The 11,806-nt window shown below is 40.8% G+C and overlaps 1 protein-coding gene across 1 annotated transcript; it reads left to right on the forward strand.

Moving 5' to 3' along the window:
- The first annotated feature begins 571 nt into the window (after nucleotides 1-571).
- Nucleotides 572-11,576, forward strand: LOC149588236 (uncharacterized). The gene is made up of 42 exons (XM_089862905.1): nucleotides 572-684; nucleotides 759-1,288; nucleotides 3,282-3,467; nucleotides 3,533-3,567; nucleotides 3,973-4,035; nucleotides 4,574-4,618; nucleotides 4,681-4,749; nucleotides 4,821-4,916; nucleotides 5,327-5,371; nucleotides 5,440-5,493; nucleotides 5,568-5,621; nucleotides 5,691-5,744; nucleotides 5,804-5,857; nucleotides 5,922-5,975; nucleotides 6,033-6,077; nucleotides 6,313-6,366; nucleotides 6,437-6,535; nucleotides 6,602-6,700; nucleotides 6,774-6,818; nucleotides 6,884-6,982; nucleotides 7,053-7,160; nucleotides 7,215-7,268; nucleotides 7,322-7,429; nucleotides 7,502-7,546; nucleotides 7,614-7,667; nucleotides 7,734-7,832; nucleotides 7,892-8,053; nucleotides 8,116-8,313; nucleotides 8,376-8,429; nucleotides 8,501-8,662; nucleotides 8,725-8,886; nucleotides 8,942-8,995; nucleotides 9,053-9,160; nucleotides 9,214-9,375; nucleotides 9,446-9,661; nucleotides 9,721-9,828; nucleotides 9,890-10,159; nucleotides 10,221-10,641; nucleotides 10,712-10,815; nucleotides 10,881-10,952; nucleotides 11,058-11,279; nucleotides 11,348-11,576. The coding sequence occupies exons 2-42, from the start codon at nucleotides 1,168-1,170 to the stop codon at nucleotides 11,492-11,494; spliced, it is 4,461 nt and encodes a 1,486-aa protein (XP_089719031.1). The 5' UTR covers nucleotides 572-684; nucleotides 759-1,167; the 3' UTR covers nucleotides 11,495-11,576.
- Nucleotides 11,577-11,806: the final 230 nt, after the last annotated feature.

The raw sequence follows: 11,806 nt of genomic DNA on the forward strand, positions 1-11,806 counted from the left end.
TACAAGGCCAACATTGCGAACCTTTCATACACAAGAAAAGTCTTTAGTATCTTGATTTTCGATTAAGTCGTCAATAAGAAATTTATAACAATACAAAGAGCTGAAAATTCCCCTTCGTATATATTAAACGAATCTCTGAACACTTCCATATGCAAAACACTCTTTTAATTTCAGTGTCTAATGCGAATTAGTTACGACAATTGAAGAAAAAATTTTTAGTTAAAGGAAAATTCTATTTCGGAATTTCTTCTACCTTTAAATTACTAAGCTTATACAAAATTAAAAAATAAACTATCTAGAAATTTATAGTTCGAAAAATATACGAGTAATTAAGTTTTCCTACAGAACCCTACGTGTTAGATGACGACAGATGGCCATGAAATTATATTGGACGATTAATATCACGTGAGCATTAGTCCAATAGAGTTTTGTAGTCTTCTGTCTTCATCTTCTCAGAGAAGCCAACCTCTAAGGTACCTGTATGCAAATATTATTGGACGGATCTTCATTAATATTGTAAATTTATGCATGGTTCCAATTTCATACATTCTTTCCAAAAAATAAGAAAGATAATTAAAATACGAGACTGGATCTTTCCTTTAAATTCCCCATATACTTGCACCCAAGATGTGAGGGCATTAGCACAAGGTCCATCATTATCAGATTCAACCATGTTCGCCAACAGTAAGGTTCCATTCTGCCGGAAAGCGGAGAAAATCTGTTAATCGTATTAAATTTCTTTTACCAACACAAACAAGAGACTTGAGGCTTATGAAAGGGCGAAAACGAGGGGCCCTGAAGAAGAAATCACATTTTATTTAATATCCGAAAAAAAAAATGTGGCAAAATGCATTTTTTTCCTATGCCTATGCCGACCGAGTCGCGGGTGGACGAAATTTAGGAGGTGGTACCCTAAAAGTTCCAAAGTTTTTCTTCGTGAAGCGATTTCGCGTGGGTCGAATGATACATGTAGTCTTATTACAAAAGTGAATGCTTCGAATTTCACACTCCGAAACCCTAGGAAGAGTTGAGCCTAGTCGGTAGCCGGCTCTTCCCTTAAACATTGTGCCTGGTTCTACATGATCAACAACAATCAGTGACTATAACCACGTATGATATCGTCGCGCTAAGTCACATCTTTCTTGAACTATAAAGTTACCTACGGATATGTCCGGTGGTACTGTTAGTAGTGATAGTTCGTATTTAAGGTTTATAGTCTTAGCGGTATGTCTTAGCATTTGTCTAACGAGAATTGAAGCTCAGGATTACCCAGAACCTAATGGTTACGGTGAGTATCGTGAGTTTTTCATGAGTTAAGTTTCACCGGATTTAGAGTGACTTTGACGTGGCTTAGGATGCCAGAATATGTCCCCAAAACAGTTAATTAGTAAAGTAAATGGATTAGCAATAGGAAACTAAACACTTTGAATGGGACAAATCAAGCCACCGTGGTTAGGGAACGCGTAGAGTTAAGTCACATTTTCAATGTCTCTTCTCTTCAAAAAAGGACTAAACTGCAGCTGCTCACATTATGTCTAGTTTTGAATTCTCACTAAAAAGGGTTATGATCTTGGTGTTTAGTGGACGACCTCTTAAATATAAGTTAGTAAGCGATGAGTTTTGTACTTTCAGTATTTACTCTCGATAAACGGTAGTGCATTGCAGGAAAATAGAGAAGCATGGAGTTCTTGTGGTTTGGGACTGGGATTAGCTTTTATTCCTATGTTGGCGTAATGGTGGCCGGGTTCGAATCCAATAAATAGAGCCCAAAAAACTACATGTTTTATTGGGTTTTACCCACCGTTAAAAGACTCACCAAAAGCCCACTTAATAAAACCCTAAAATTTTCAATTTTCATTAATTTAAATATTAAAATATTTTTTTAAGATAGTTCAAGAAATTTATTGTTTCAACTTAAAAAGCATTATTTAGTAATATTTTTTACGAAACAATTTAAGATATTTTTAATTAAGCAGTAACGTTTGAATGGCAATTACTACAATTCACGCAATTGCTAAATATAAAAACCCAATAAAACCCGCCAGGACGGGTTTTTTTTTAAATTAAACCAATGTTTTTTCGAACTCTAAACTGTGGACAAACTGTTCACTGAGTTATTAGAGGCGTTTCATCCTTACGTCTTACCCACTGAGGGATAAAGTTACCTTGTGTATAGCTTCAATATTTTCCTCCTTGAGGTTAATGCATCTATATTCATTATTTACTTACCAGGGATAGATAGACTTTTTTAAGACGGAATGGGTAACAGGGTTATTCGGGTGCGCGTCCTAGTCCACGACCCCCTTACCCGTGACGGGGGGGGTATGAAAGAAGAGGCGGGTCTTATTTTCATTATGGCGTTGTATGTATATCCGGGTCAAATAAACGTCGTCTGCCAAGTTGGAATGGATTGGGCTCCGATTGTAATTTTTGAAAGAACATTGTTTAAAAATGGAAGTAACACAAGACATAGGGCTTGAAATCAAAACACATTTTGAAATACGATTTATTTCTCTTTGATGAAGTTGTAGTGATGCTTTAAAAGCCTTCATAGATATTACAACACGAACAGGTTTTAACAAAACACTAAGCTCACAAAACTCCTGGCCATTCACTAAGCCTTGGTTAACTTCATCAAATTCGCTTACAAAATTATGAGGATAGTAGACATGATTGGCTTTAGAAAGAATTAGCGAACACTTTTCACCCTTTACAGATGTACTCCAAATCCAAAACACCGGCAATAAATTCCCTACCTCTTAATTGCTATTAAAAACAATTCCCGAATAATTTCCGTGCCCTTGCTTTTAGACAGCTTCATTTTGAACCCCTGTAAAGATGCTTTTCTGTACAACCATAGCCCACTCGATCACGCGCATCACGACGTAAGCTGCTCGCGCTATATAGCGCGAGCAGCGCAGCGTCCGGGAGCGCGGATCGAGTGGGCTCTGGTACAACGCAAGAGGGGTCGTAGTCATAGCGACAGATGTAAACAGGAATTACGTATTATTGGCCCTCCTTGTCAGCAACGTCACCAATACGTAGTTTTAGTGAGCCAATAAGAAAATTTAATTTTTTGGTTACGTGTTGAAGGAAGGGGCTATGTACTCGTCTATGAGTCGGACTGAAGTAAATATTAACCGTTGGGAATTCCGTCTTAAAAAAGTCTATCTATCCCTGACTTACATTTGCTAGATAATTTAGAGACAGAAAGATTAGCAATTAGCTGGGATATAGTATCATTTAAAGACAAAACTATGTCGCTTTTCATTATGAATCAGAGGACAGTACGACGTGTTTATTCGAGGGAATTAAGTACGTGGACGGGGAAGACTGGAGTCCCGACGCTTGCACTTCTTGCAAGTGTCTCTTAGGGAACACGATATGTGACACCGAAGAATGTCAAGACGTGGTGTGTCAAACCCAAAAATATGTACCTCTTGGAAAATGTTGCCCTGTTTGCGCAGGTAAATATACTTCATCATAGAAAACCCAAACATAAGTAAACCTAAGCCATACTGTTACACTTTAGATGATGAAAGGGGTCCAACAATTAATCGACCATCAGTAAGCACCACCTATTATGAATTTATAGTACTTAATTGAAAGTGTCATGATAGAACGTTTTTTCGACGGAGCGTATAAAATAATGAATATTTCAAGGAACCTCGTGTCTATCTGCAAGTCTGAGAGTTAAGCCCATTGAAATTGAGAGAGATTTTCGTGTGAAATTAGGGAAATCGCGGAGCCCCATCAAGATAGCCCTACAGGTGGCCTGGGCCCCCTAGAGGTTACGGACCCCGGGAAAACTGAGCGAATTGCCCCTCTCCCTCGACGGCCCTGATTAGGCCACCTCATAGTTCAGTTTGAAATAATTTTTTAATTTGTACGCTCCTTCGAGTTGAATAAGTAAATTCGATCGTGACCCTTTGCTTTAGAATTAGCAACAATTGTTAATTATTAAATCACTAGATTCCACCTGATGTGGCACCGGCTGAACCAGGGTATACAGTTGTAACGGTACCAGGTGAAAGGGTTTGTAACTTGATTATACTACCATAACTTGAAGACTGACGTTTCATAAAATTTAGACTATAATTAAAGGGATGGTCGAACGTATCTTTAGGGAATAAAATGATTGATATTATCGTGTTGGGACACTAAGATGATCAGAAAACGTAAAAACGAAAGATAATTTAACTAGACTGCTTAATTTATGCTAAAAATATGCATTTGTGAAACAAGTACTCCTCACACACAGTTAAATTTTTCGCATAGTTTCGAAAATTCCGACTAATTGCACAGAAATATTCTGGAATCCGAATTATTAGAGTTAATTTCCGAGAAAACTAGCTACTATTTTGTTCCACAACCTTATGCTTCGTTCATTAGAATATAATTTCGCCTACTAGACAAATTATCATTAACGTACGACTATCCTGAGTCTAACCATCTTATGAAACACAAGTTACTAATTTATGATATTACTTTCATGCAAATCAAAACCTTGATTTTATATCAATTTAGATATTTCATTTGAATTAATTTTAAATCTAACGAAGTATTTTAACAGGGTAATGAGGGTGACCCAGGACCACCTGGACGACCTGGATTAAGAGTCAGTAATAAACAAAGTTAATGCACGCGTACGATTTAATGACGAACTGTTCTTGTGCATAGGGATCAGCGGGTGAACCTGGACTTCATGGAATCCCTGGTAATCCAGGACCACCAGGTCCACCTGGAGATGTAAGAGATTTTAATGCTACTATATATGTATTAATATAAACTAATAACGAAACCTTTAATTTTGTAATTAGATGTCATCATGGTTTCAACAACTTGCATTACAACAAGGAGTTGGAGGAGACAAAGGACCACCCCCAGATGCCTTTCAATTCATGCAAGCTTCAGTGGTATACTATTAATCCATCCATAATCCCATAATACTCTTCATAAATATAAGTCTGCCATGAGGACTTATAGTATCGTAATTGTCCATGCGAAACAAAATTGAAGAGACGCCCGTGCCACCTATATTTAAATGTTTTTCCATCAAACCGAAACAGTTTAGAGACATGACCTACTGTTATTTTCATCCCTTGATCGAATCTGAGATGAAGATCACAGTAGATGATGGTTTTTGTCCTTACATAAAGGATACGTGCTAGTAGCAACCGTCTTCAACCCATTCTTAGAGAGAATATTATCAAAATCAACTCATTCCTATTTAGTGATCTGAGGAATCATTAGACATTTTAAACAGTGCTTCAAATTGAAAATATTAGTTAATAAATAAATGTACAAGTATTGTTTTGCGCCATAGGGACCTGTGGGACCAAGAGGAACCCCAGGCTCTCCAGGTGTCTCGGTAAGAAATATTTACCATGTGCATAATTTATATGAATAGGTAAAAATAAACTATTGTAAATTATACAGGGACCTCAAGGTTTTCAAGGGGTTAGGGGAGAACCAGGTGAACAAGGCCCACCGGTAAGTTAATTTAAAAAGTACTTATCTATATTATGTCTTGGTTGTAAATTAAATGAAAATAAAAATTATAATAGGGTGCACCTGGACCGCAAGGTGAAAGAGGACTAACTGGACCCCCTGGAAAGGATGTAAGTGCATCATAAGTACACTATCATCATAATAAAGTAACCATAATTTTCTCCACTCTTATGGTTAAGGGCGAACCAGGCGAGGATGGACGAGCAGGAGCTTCAGGACCCGCTGGTCCACCGGTAAACTATCAACTTGATTAGTTAGTAATAAAGGCTTTAATTGGTTTGATGATACTTAGGGTCCTCGTGGTCTCCCAGGAATGCCCGGTATTCCAGGACCAAAAGGACACAGGGTATGGTTTAAAGTTATACTCTTTACGAGACACAAATATTAAATTACCGAAATGCGATTTACAGGGTTTCCCTGGCTTAGATGGTTCGAAAGGCGAACAAGGAGCAACTGGTGAAAAGGTATAATTTGAAAATGAAATGGTTTCATTCCATGACCACTAACAATTGTCCCAACAGGGTTCACAAGGACAAATGGGAAAACATGGGCCAGTAGGTCCGCCAGTAAGTATTTTTTAACTATTAAGTTAATATTTTCTATTCAATAATTAAGCAAATACTTGGCACTGCAAGGCGAGGGGAGATTTCTTAAAGTAAGACCTAAATAAAAATGATTAAATTATATTTAAATCTTTCTGAACTTATGGAACATTAGCTACAGACTTATACTTTTTCTTCAATCAACGTTTTCATTTTTAGAATATAAAATAGCTAATCGTGATTTTTGATTGATGATTAGGGTGCTGCCGGACCAAGAGGTGAAAGAGGACGCGAAGGGCCACCTGGACCACCAGTATGTGGATTATTAATAACTTCTAAAATCGCAATGGCTTCCAAATTGCTAATTAATCCTGGAAATATAGGGATTAAGAGGAATAGATGGTTTATCAGGTTCTCCTGGATCGCCAGGGCCTATTGGTAGGCCGGGACCACCTGGCTTTCCGGGTTCACCAGGAGCCAAAGTAAGCACGGATTCATTACGTATTTCCAGAGACATATCTTTAAAAGACATTTATGATTTCCGCTAGGGAGACCAGGGAGGAATTGGGCCTAAAGGCAGCCAAGGATTACAAGGACCTAGAGGGGAAGCAGGCAAACCAGGAATTCCGGGTGACGTCGGTATTCAGGTACGAATACTTATCCCCAACGAAGGAAAACCCTTAGAAAAGAGCCATAACTCAACCTTTTGTCAAAATTTAGGGTCCTCCTGGAAAGGATGGAGTTCCTGGTGAAAAGGGATCAACAGTAAGATTATCATTCATATTTAACACTTTAAGTTAGATCATTGAACTGATATTTAAATCATCCAGGGTGAACGAGGACCAGTTGGTGTTCCTGGATTTCCCGGTGCAAGAGGACCACCTGGATTAACCGGTAGCCCAGGACCCGCTGGACCAAAAGGCAGCCCGGTAATTATTTAGATCTATTTGAGAGCTGCAAACTGAGCCAAATCTTATAGACAAATATGTTCGATTTTAGGGAATTCCTGGTGAAACAGGGCTAAAAGGAGAATCTGGAAGGAAGGGTGACACAGGAGCTACTGGACAAAGAGGACTTGCAGGAGCTACTGGTAGTCCAGGGAAAAGAGTAAGAAAACTCAGTCATGTATATCAACGCTATTTACTAAAAAGTTGTTTGTAGGGAAAAACTGGTGGCGTTGGACCATCTGGGCCACCGGGAGCACCTGGTGAAAGGGTGAGTTGCTGGAAATAACTATATTTCAACCATAAAGGCATATTTAATTACAGGGAGTTATGGGACCACGTGGTTTACCCGGGCCAGACGGACCCGCAGGTATGAAAGGTATGCAGGGAGACAGAGGATCACTAGGACCACCGGGACCAAAGGGCTCAGGGGTAAAAAATTTAAATATGATTTTGATTATAAATCCCGATCATTGATGGAACATCTAAAATTTTGAACTAAAGGGTGAACCAGGACGACCAGGACCACCCGGTTTACAAGGGCTTAGAGTAAGTTGTACTTAATACTATTTTCGTAAAATAAATTCCAAAACTATATGTTTTTTTAATTGATTAGGGAGTACCAGGTAGACCTGGTTTGAATGGTAAAGACGGTATACCGGGAGAAAGGGTACGTAAGACTTCGTAGAAATTATCACGAGAAAATTTCAATTTGCAATCTTCACATATTCTTTAGGGAGCTCCCGGTGCGGATGGAAAAGCTGGCGAACAAGGGCCACAAGGAATTCAAGGACTACCCGGGTTGATTGGCTCGCCAGGAGCAAAAGGCGAGAGGGTAATTGTTTAAGAACTAAAAAATCCAGATTAGATTAAAAATTTTCAAAACGCTACTAGGGTGAAGCTGGAAATGATGGTCAACCTGGACAACAAGGTCCACCAGGTCCAAGAGGAGATTCTGGTAAAGAAGGACCAGCGGGACCACAAGGAGTTACAGGACCTCCTGGTGAACCTGGAGAAAGAGGGCCGCCGGGTGCTATTGGCGCAAGAGGCTTCCAAGTATGTGTTAATTATGTCAGTACTGAACGACGACTAACATTGAAACGCATTGTTATTGTTAGGGACTTCCTGGATTACCAGGAAATGCAGGACAGCCCGGAAAGGATGGTGAACCCGGAATACCAGGACCACCGGGTTTACCAGGTGCAGCTGGTGAGAGAGGCGAAAGAGGATTTCCAGGGGGTAGAGGTGAAGTTGGACCTCAAGGTCTAGCAGGCGCTAGAGGAGAAACTGGACCACCTGGAGCTGATGGATTAAGAGTGAGTTGGAAATTCAAATGACACACGCGGAAATGAACTTGTATTTAAACTATTTTCGATAGGGTGGACCAGGTGAAAAGGGATCAAAAGGACATCAAGGACCAGCTGGTTTAGTGGTACGTAATCTAATTATATGTGTGAGTAAAATAAAAAACTTTGAATCTAACAGTGAAAGGAATAATTATAGGGACTGCCAGGACGAAGAGGTGATACCGGTCCACATGGACCTAAAGGCGATAGAGGAGACCATGGAGCGATTGGACCGGAAGGACCACAAGGAAGACCAGGAGAACAGGGTATTCAAGGACCGGTTGGAAATATGGGACCACCAGGCGAGGCTGGAGAAAAGGTAAAACTTCAAAAATTTTTCATACGATTAGTTTATAATTGAAGATGCAATCACACTAAAAGGGAGAAGTTGGACCACCAGGACCGATTGGGCAACCAGGAGCACAAGGCGCACCTGGTGAAAGAGGACCAGCTGGTCCACAAGGCTCTCAAGGTTTTCCAGGACCAATTGGTGCACCAGGTGCACAAGGTTTAAAAGGAGCTCAGGGACTTCCAGGACAAAAAGTACATAACATTTTAAGAAGCCGAGAGTATTCAACCAACTAAATGTTTCTTACAGGGCAGGCAAGGTGATGTTGGTGTCGCAGGACCACCGGGAGAAGCAGGACCGATGGTAATGTTAATAAATGTTCCTCATTAACAGGTCAAGTTCATAACGTGCATTTAACAGGGATTACGAGGCCTTCCTGGATCAAAAGGACCAAGAGGAGAAATTGGCAAAAAGGGTGACACTGGCTTCCCAGGTGTGCCTGGAAGGCCAGGAGAACCAGGACTACCTGTAAGTATTTGCATTGATTTATTGTTCAAGGATGTATATCAAAATATTTTCAGGGCACACCCGGTAGCAGTGGTCCCCCCGGAACACCAGGAACTCCTGGAATAAAGGGAGCACCAGGAGACACGGGTAAAATTGGATCACCAGGATCTCCGGGAAGCCCTGGAATTCCCGGTGCGCCAGGAATTAAGGGCGAAGCTGGATCAGAAGGAGCTACAGTAAGATTTCTCTTAATATTTCTAGTTCGGAATTTTCAGTTTTACAAAATTATAATCCTTTGTTTATAAGGGACCACCAGGGCCTGCTGGACCACAGGGACAAGCCGGTGAAAGAGGTTTAGCTGGTTTACCAGGCGTCCAGGGATCAATTGGACCTTCAGGCCCAAGAGGACCACAGGGAGAACGAGGTCAAGAAGGTAAAAGAGGATCTGATGGACCACCAGGACCTCAAGGCTTGCAAGGATCCCCTGGACCCGTTGGACAACCAGGAGAACCTGGACCACAAGTATTTCAAAATTTAATATCTTCTCTTAACTGAAATACTAAAAGAAAATTGACATTAAGGGTCAAACTGGAAAAGAAGGTCAACCAGGAATACCAGGAAGACCTGGTGACAAAGGACCACAAGGAACTGCAGGACCCCCTGGACAGCCTGGCATCCAAGGCATACAGGTAAAACTTTTCAAGCATCAGACATTTTGATAAGTGTAATACATTCCATTTCTTTCATTAGGGACCACCTGGGGCAGCCGGACCGCCTGGTTTACCAGGTGAAAGAGGTGAACGCGGAGAGACTGGACCTAGAGGAATAGCAGGAGCTCAAGGACCAAGAGGTCTAACAGGACCAATTGGAGCTCAAGGACCAAAGGGAGATAGAGGATTTGTTGGGGATCAAGGACCGAAAGGTCATCGCGGTTTGATAGGTTTACAAGGTTTACCAGGACCACAAGGTCAGCCTGGAGAAAAGGGAAATCAAGGACCGCCTGGTGTACAGGGTGTTGAAGTACGTTTAAGGAAACATAAAAATGATTTTTCCATGCTAACAATAACATTAAAATCAACAGGGTGTTCCTGGATCGAAAGGCCCGCAAGGAAGAGACGGAAACCCAGGTACTCCTGGTGTTCAAGGTCCCCCTGGACCGAGAGGGCCAAGTGGAGACGGTGGCAAACCTGGTCCAGCTGGTCCACCCGGTAACCCTGGGCCGCCTGGTCCTCCTGGTGAACCCTTTGGATACGACGCTGCCGCACTCGCCGCCCTACTCGGACAAGGAGGCCAAAGTAAAGGACCAGATCCTCTTCTGGGAGATGAAGCGCAGAAACTTTTCTCTTCGGACACTCCGATGGCCGAGAAGAAACGATTAGTTTTTGAGTACTACGATAAACTCATTCAAGAATATCAAAAGCTGAGAGTACCAACTGGCGAAAAAGACTCACCAGCCAGAACATGCAGAGATTTAGCGGCTGATAAACCAGAGTTGCCAAGCGGTAGATAAATTGTTCAAATGATTCGTGTCCAAGTTTTCACACTAACGGGGCTCGTGTTTTCTGCTTTCAGGGACATACTGGATTGATCCTAACCAGGGTGACTTTAAAGACGCCATTGAAGTTTATTGCGAAATGCCTACTAGATCAACATGCATACTTTCCAAACCCGAAAAGGTACAGATTTCAAAATATATTAATATTTTGGCCATGAAATGAACCGTTCTAATCCTAATTCATAGATTCCAAAGAGAAACTACCAAGGAGGTGCTAAAACTAATTCTTGGTTTAGCGAGATGAATGGAGGCTTTACTGTGAGTTTCAAAGTTTATGGTTTTTCGTTACTGGAACCACATGACTGGGGGGCAAATGCTGGATAATGTTATGCCAAGTTATTCAAGTTTCGACCTTAATTTCAGTTTACCTACAAGACTGACCGCGTACAACTGAGTTTCTTGCAACTATTAAGCACCACTGCCGTCCAAAACGTAACATACCACTGTCGCAACACAATAGCCGTTCACGATGCTGTGAGGAAAAATAACAGACGGGCCCTTAAACTAATGGCTTACAATGATCTTGAACTAACAGCGGAGGGTAATCCCATGTTCATGTACAAGGTCTTGGAAGATGGCTGCCAGGTAGACATAACTTTACCGTTTAAAACAAAGTTAGTAGTATGATTCTAATCATTGTTCTTTAACCATAGGAACGTAATAACAAATGGGGTGAAACAAAACTGGAGTATCGCACGGACAAACCACTTAGGTTGCCAATTACCGATATATCTCCAAGAGACAGCGGATTCAGAAACCAAGAATTTGGACTCGATATTGGACCAGTGTGTTTCTCTTAGCGGTAAATTCCTAATATTGCGCGAAAGGTGACTCTGTTTTATCGATTTGGACTAAAAAATAAAATATATGGCGAAAATAAAAGTGGAAAATTAATCTTTTATACATTTAAGACTATAGCTACGAGTATTGAATCAAAATTAGCAGTTTAGATGTGTGTTAACAAGAGAAAAAAGAGCAGGCCTATAATATTTTCTCTTGATATTGCTGGAAGCCTATCATACCCTTAATAAGTGTTGGTCAAGCACTGATGCTTTGCACGAGGGTAGGGGGCGTCTTATGTTCTATGCTAAAGTACTGAAATTATTCAATCA

The sequence above is a fragment of the Phalangium opilio genome, unplaced genomic scaffold (genome assembly GCF_054372755.1).
Source record: "Phalangium opilio isolate 3A_F unplaced genomic scaffold, DU_Popi_V2 ptg000662l_1, whole genome shotgun sequence".
Lineage (NCBI taxonomy): Eukaryota > Metazoa > Arthropoda > Arachnida > Opiliones > Phalangiidae > Phalangium > Phalangium opilio.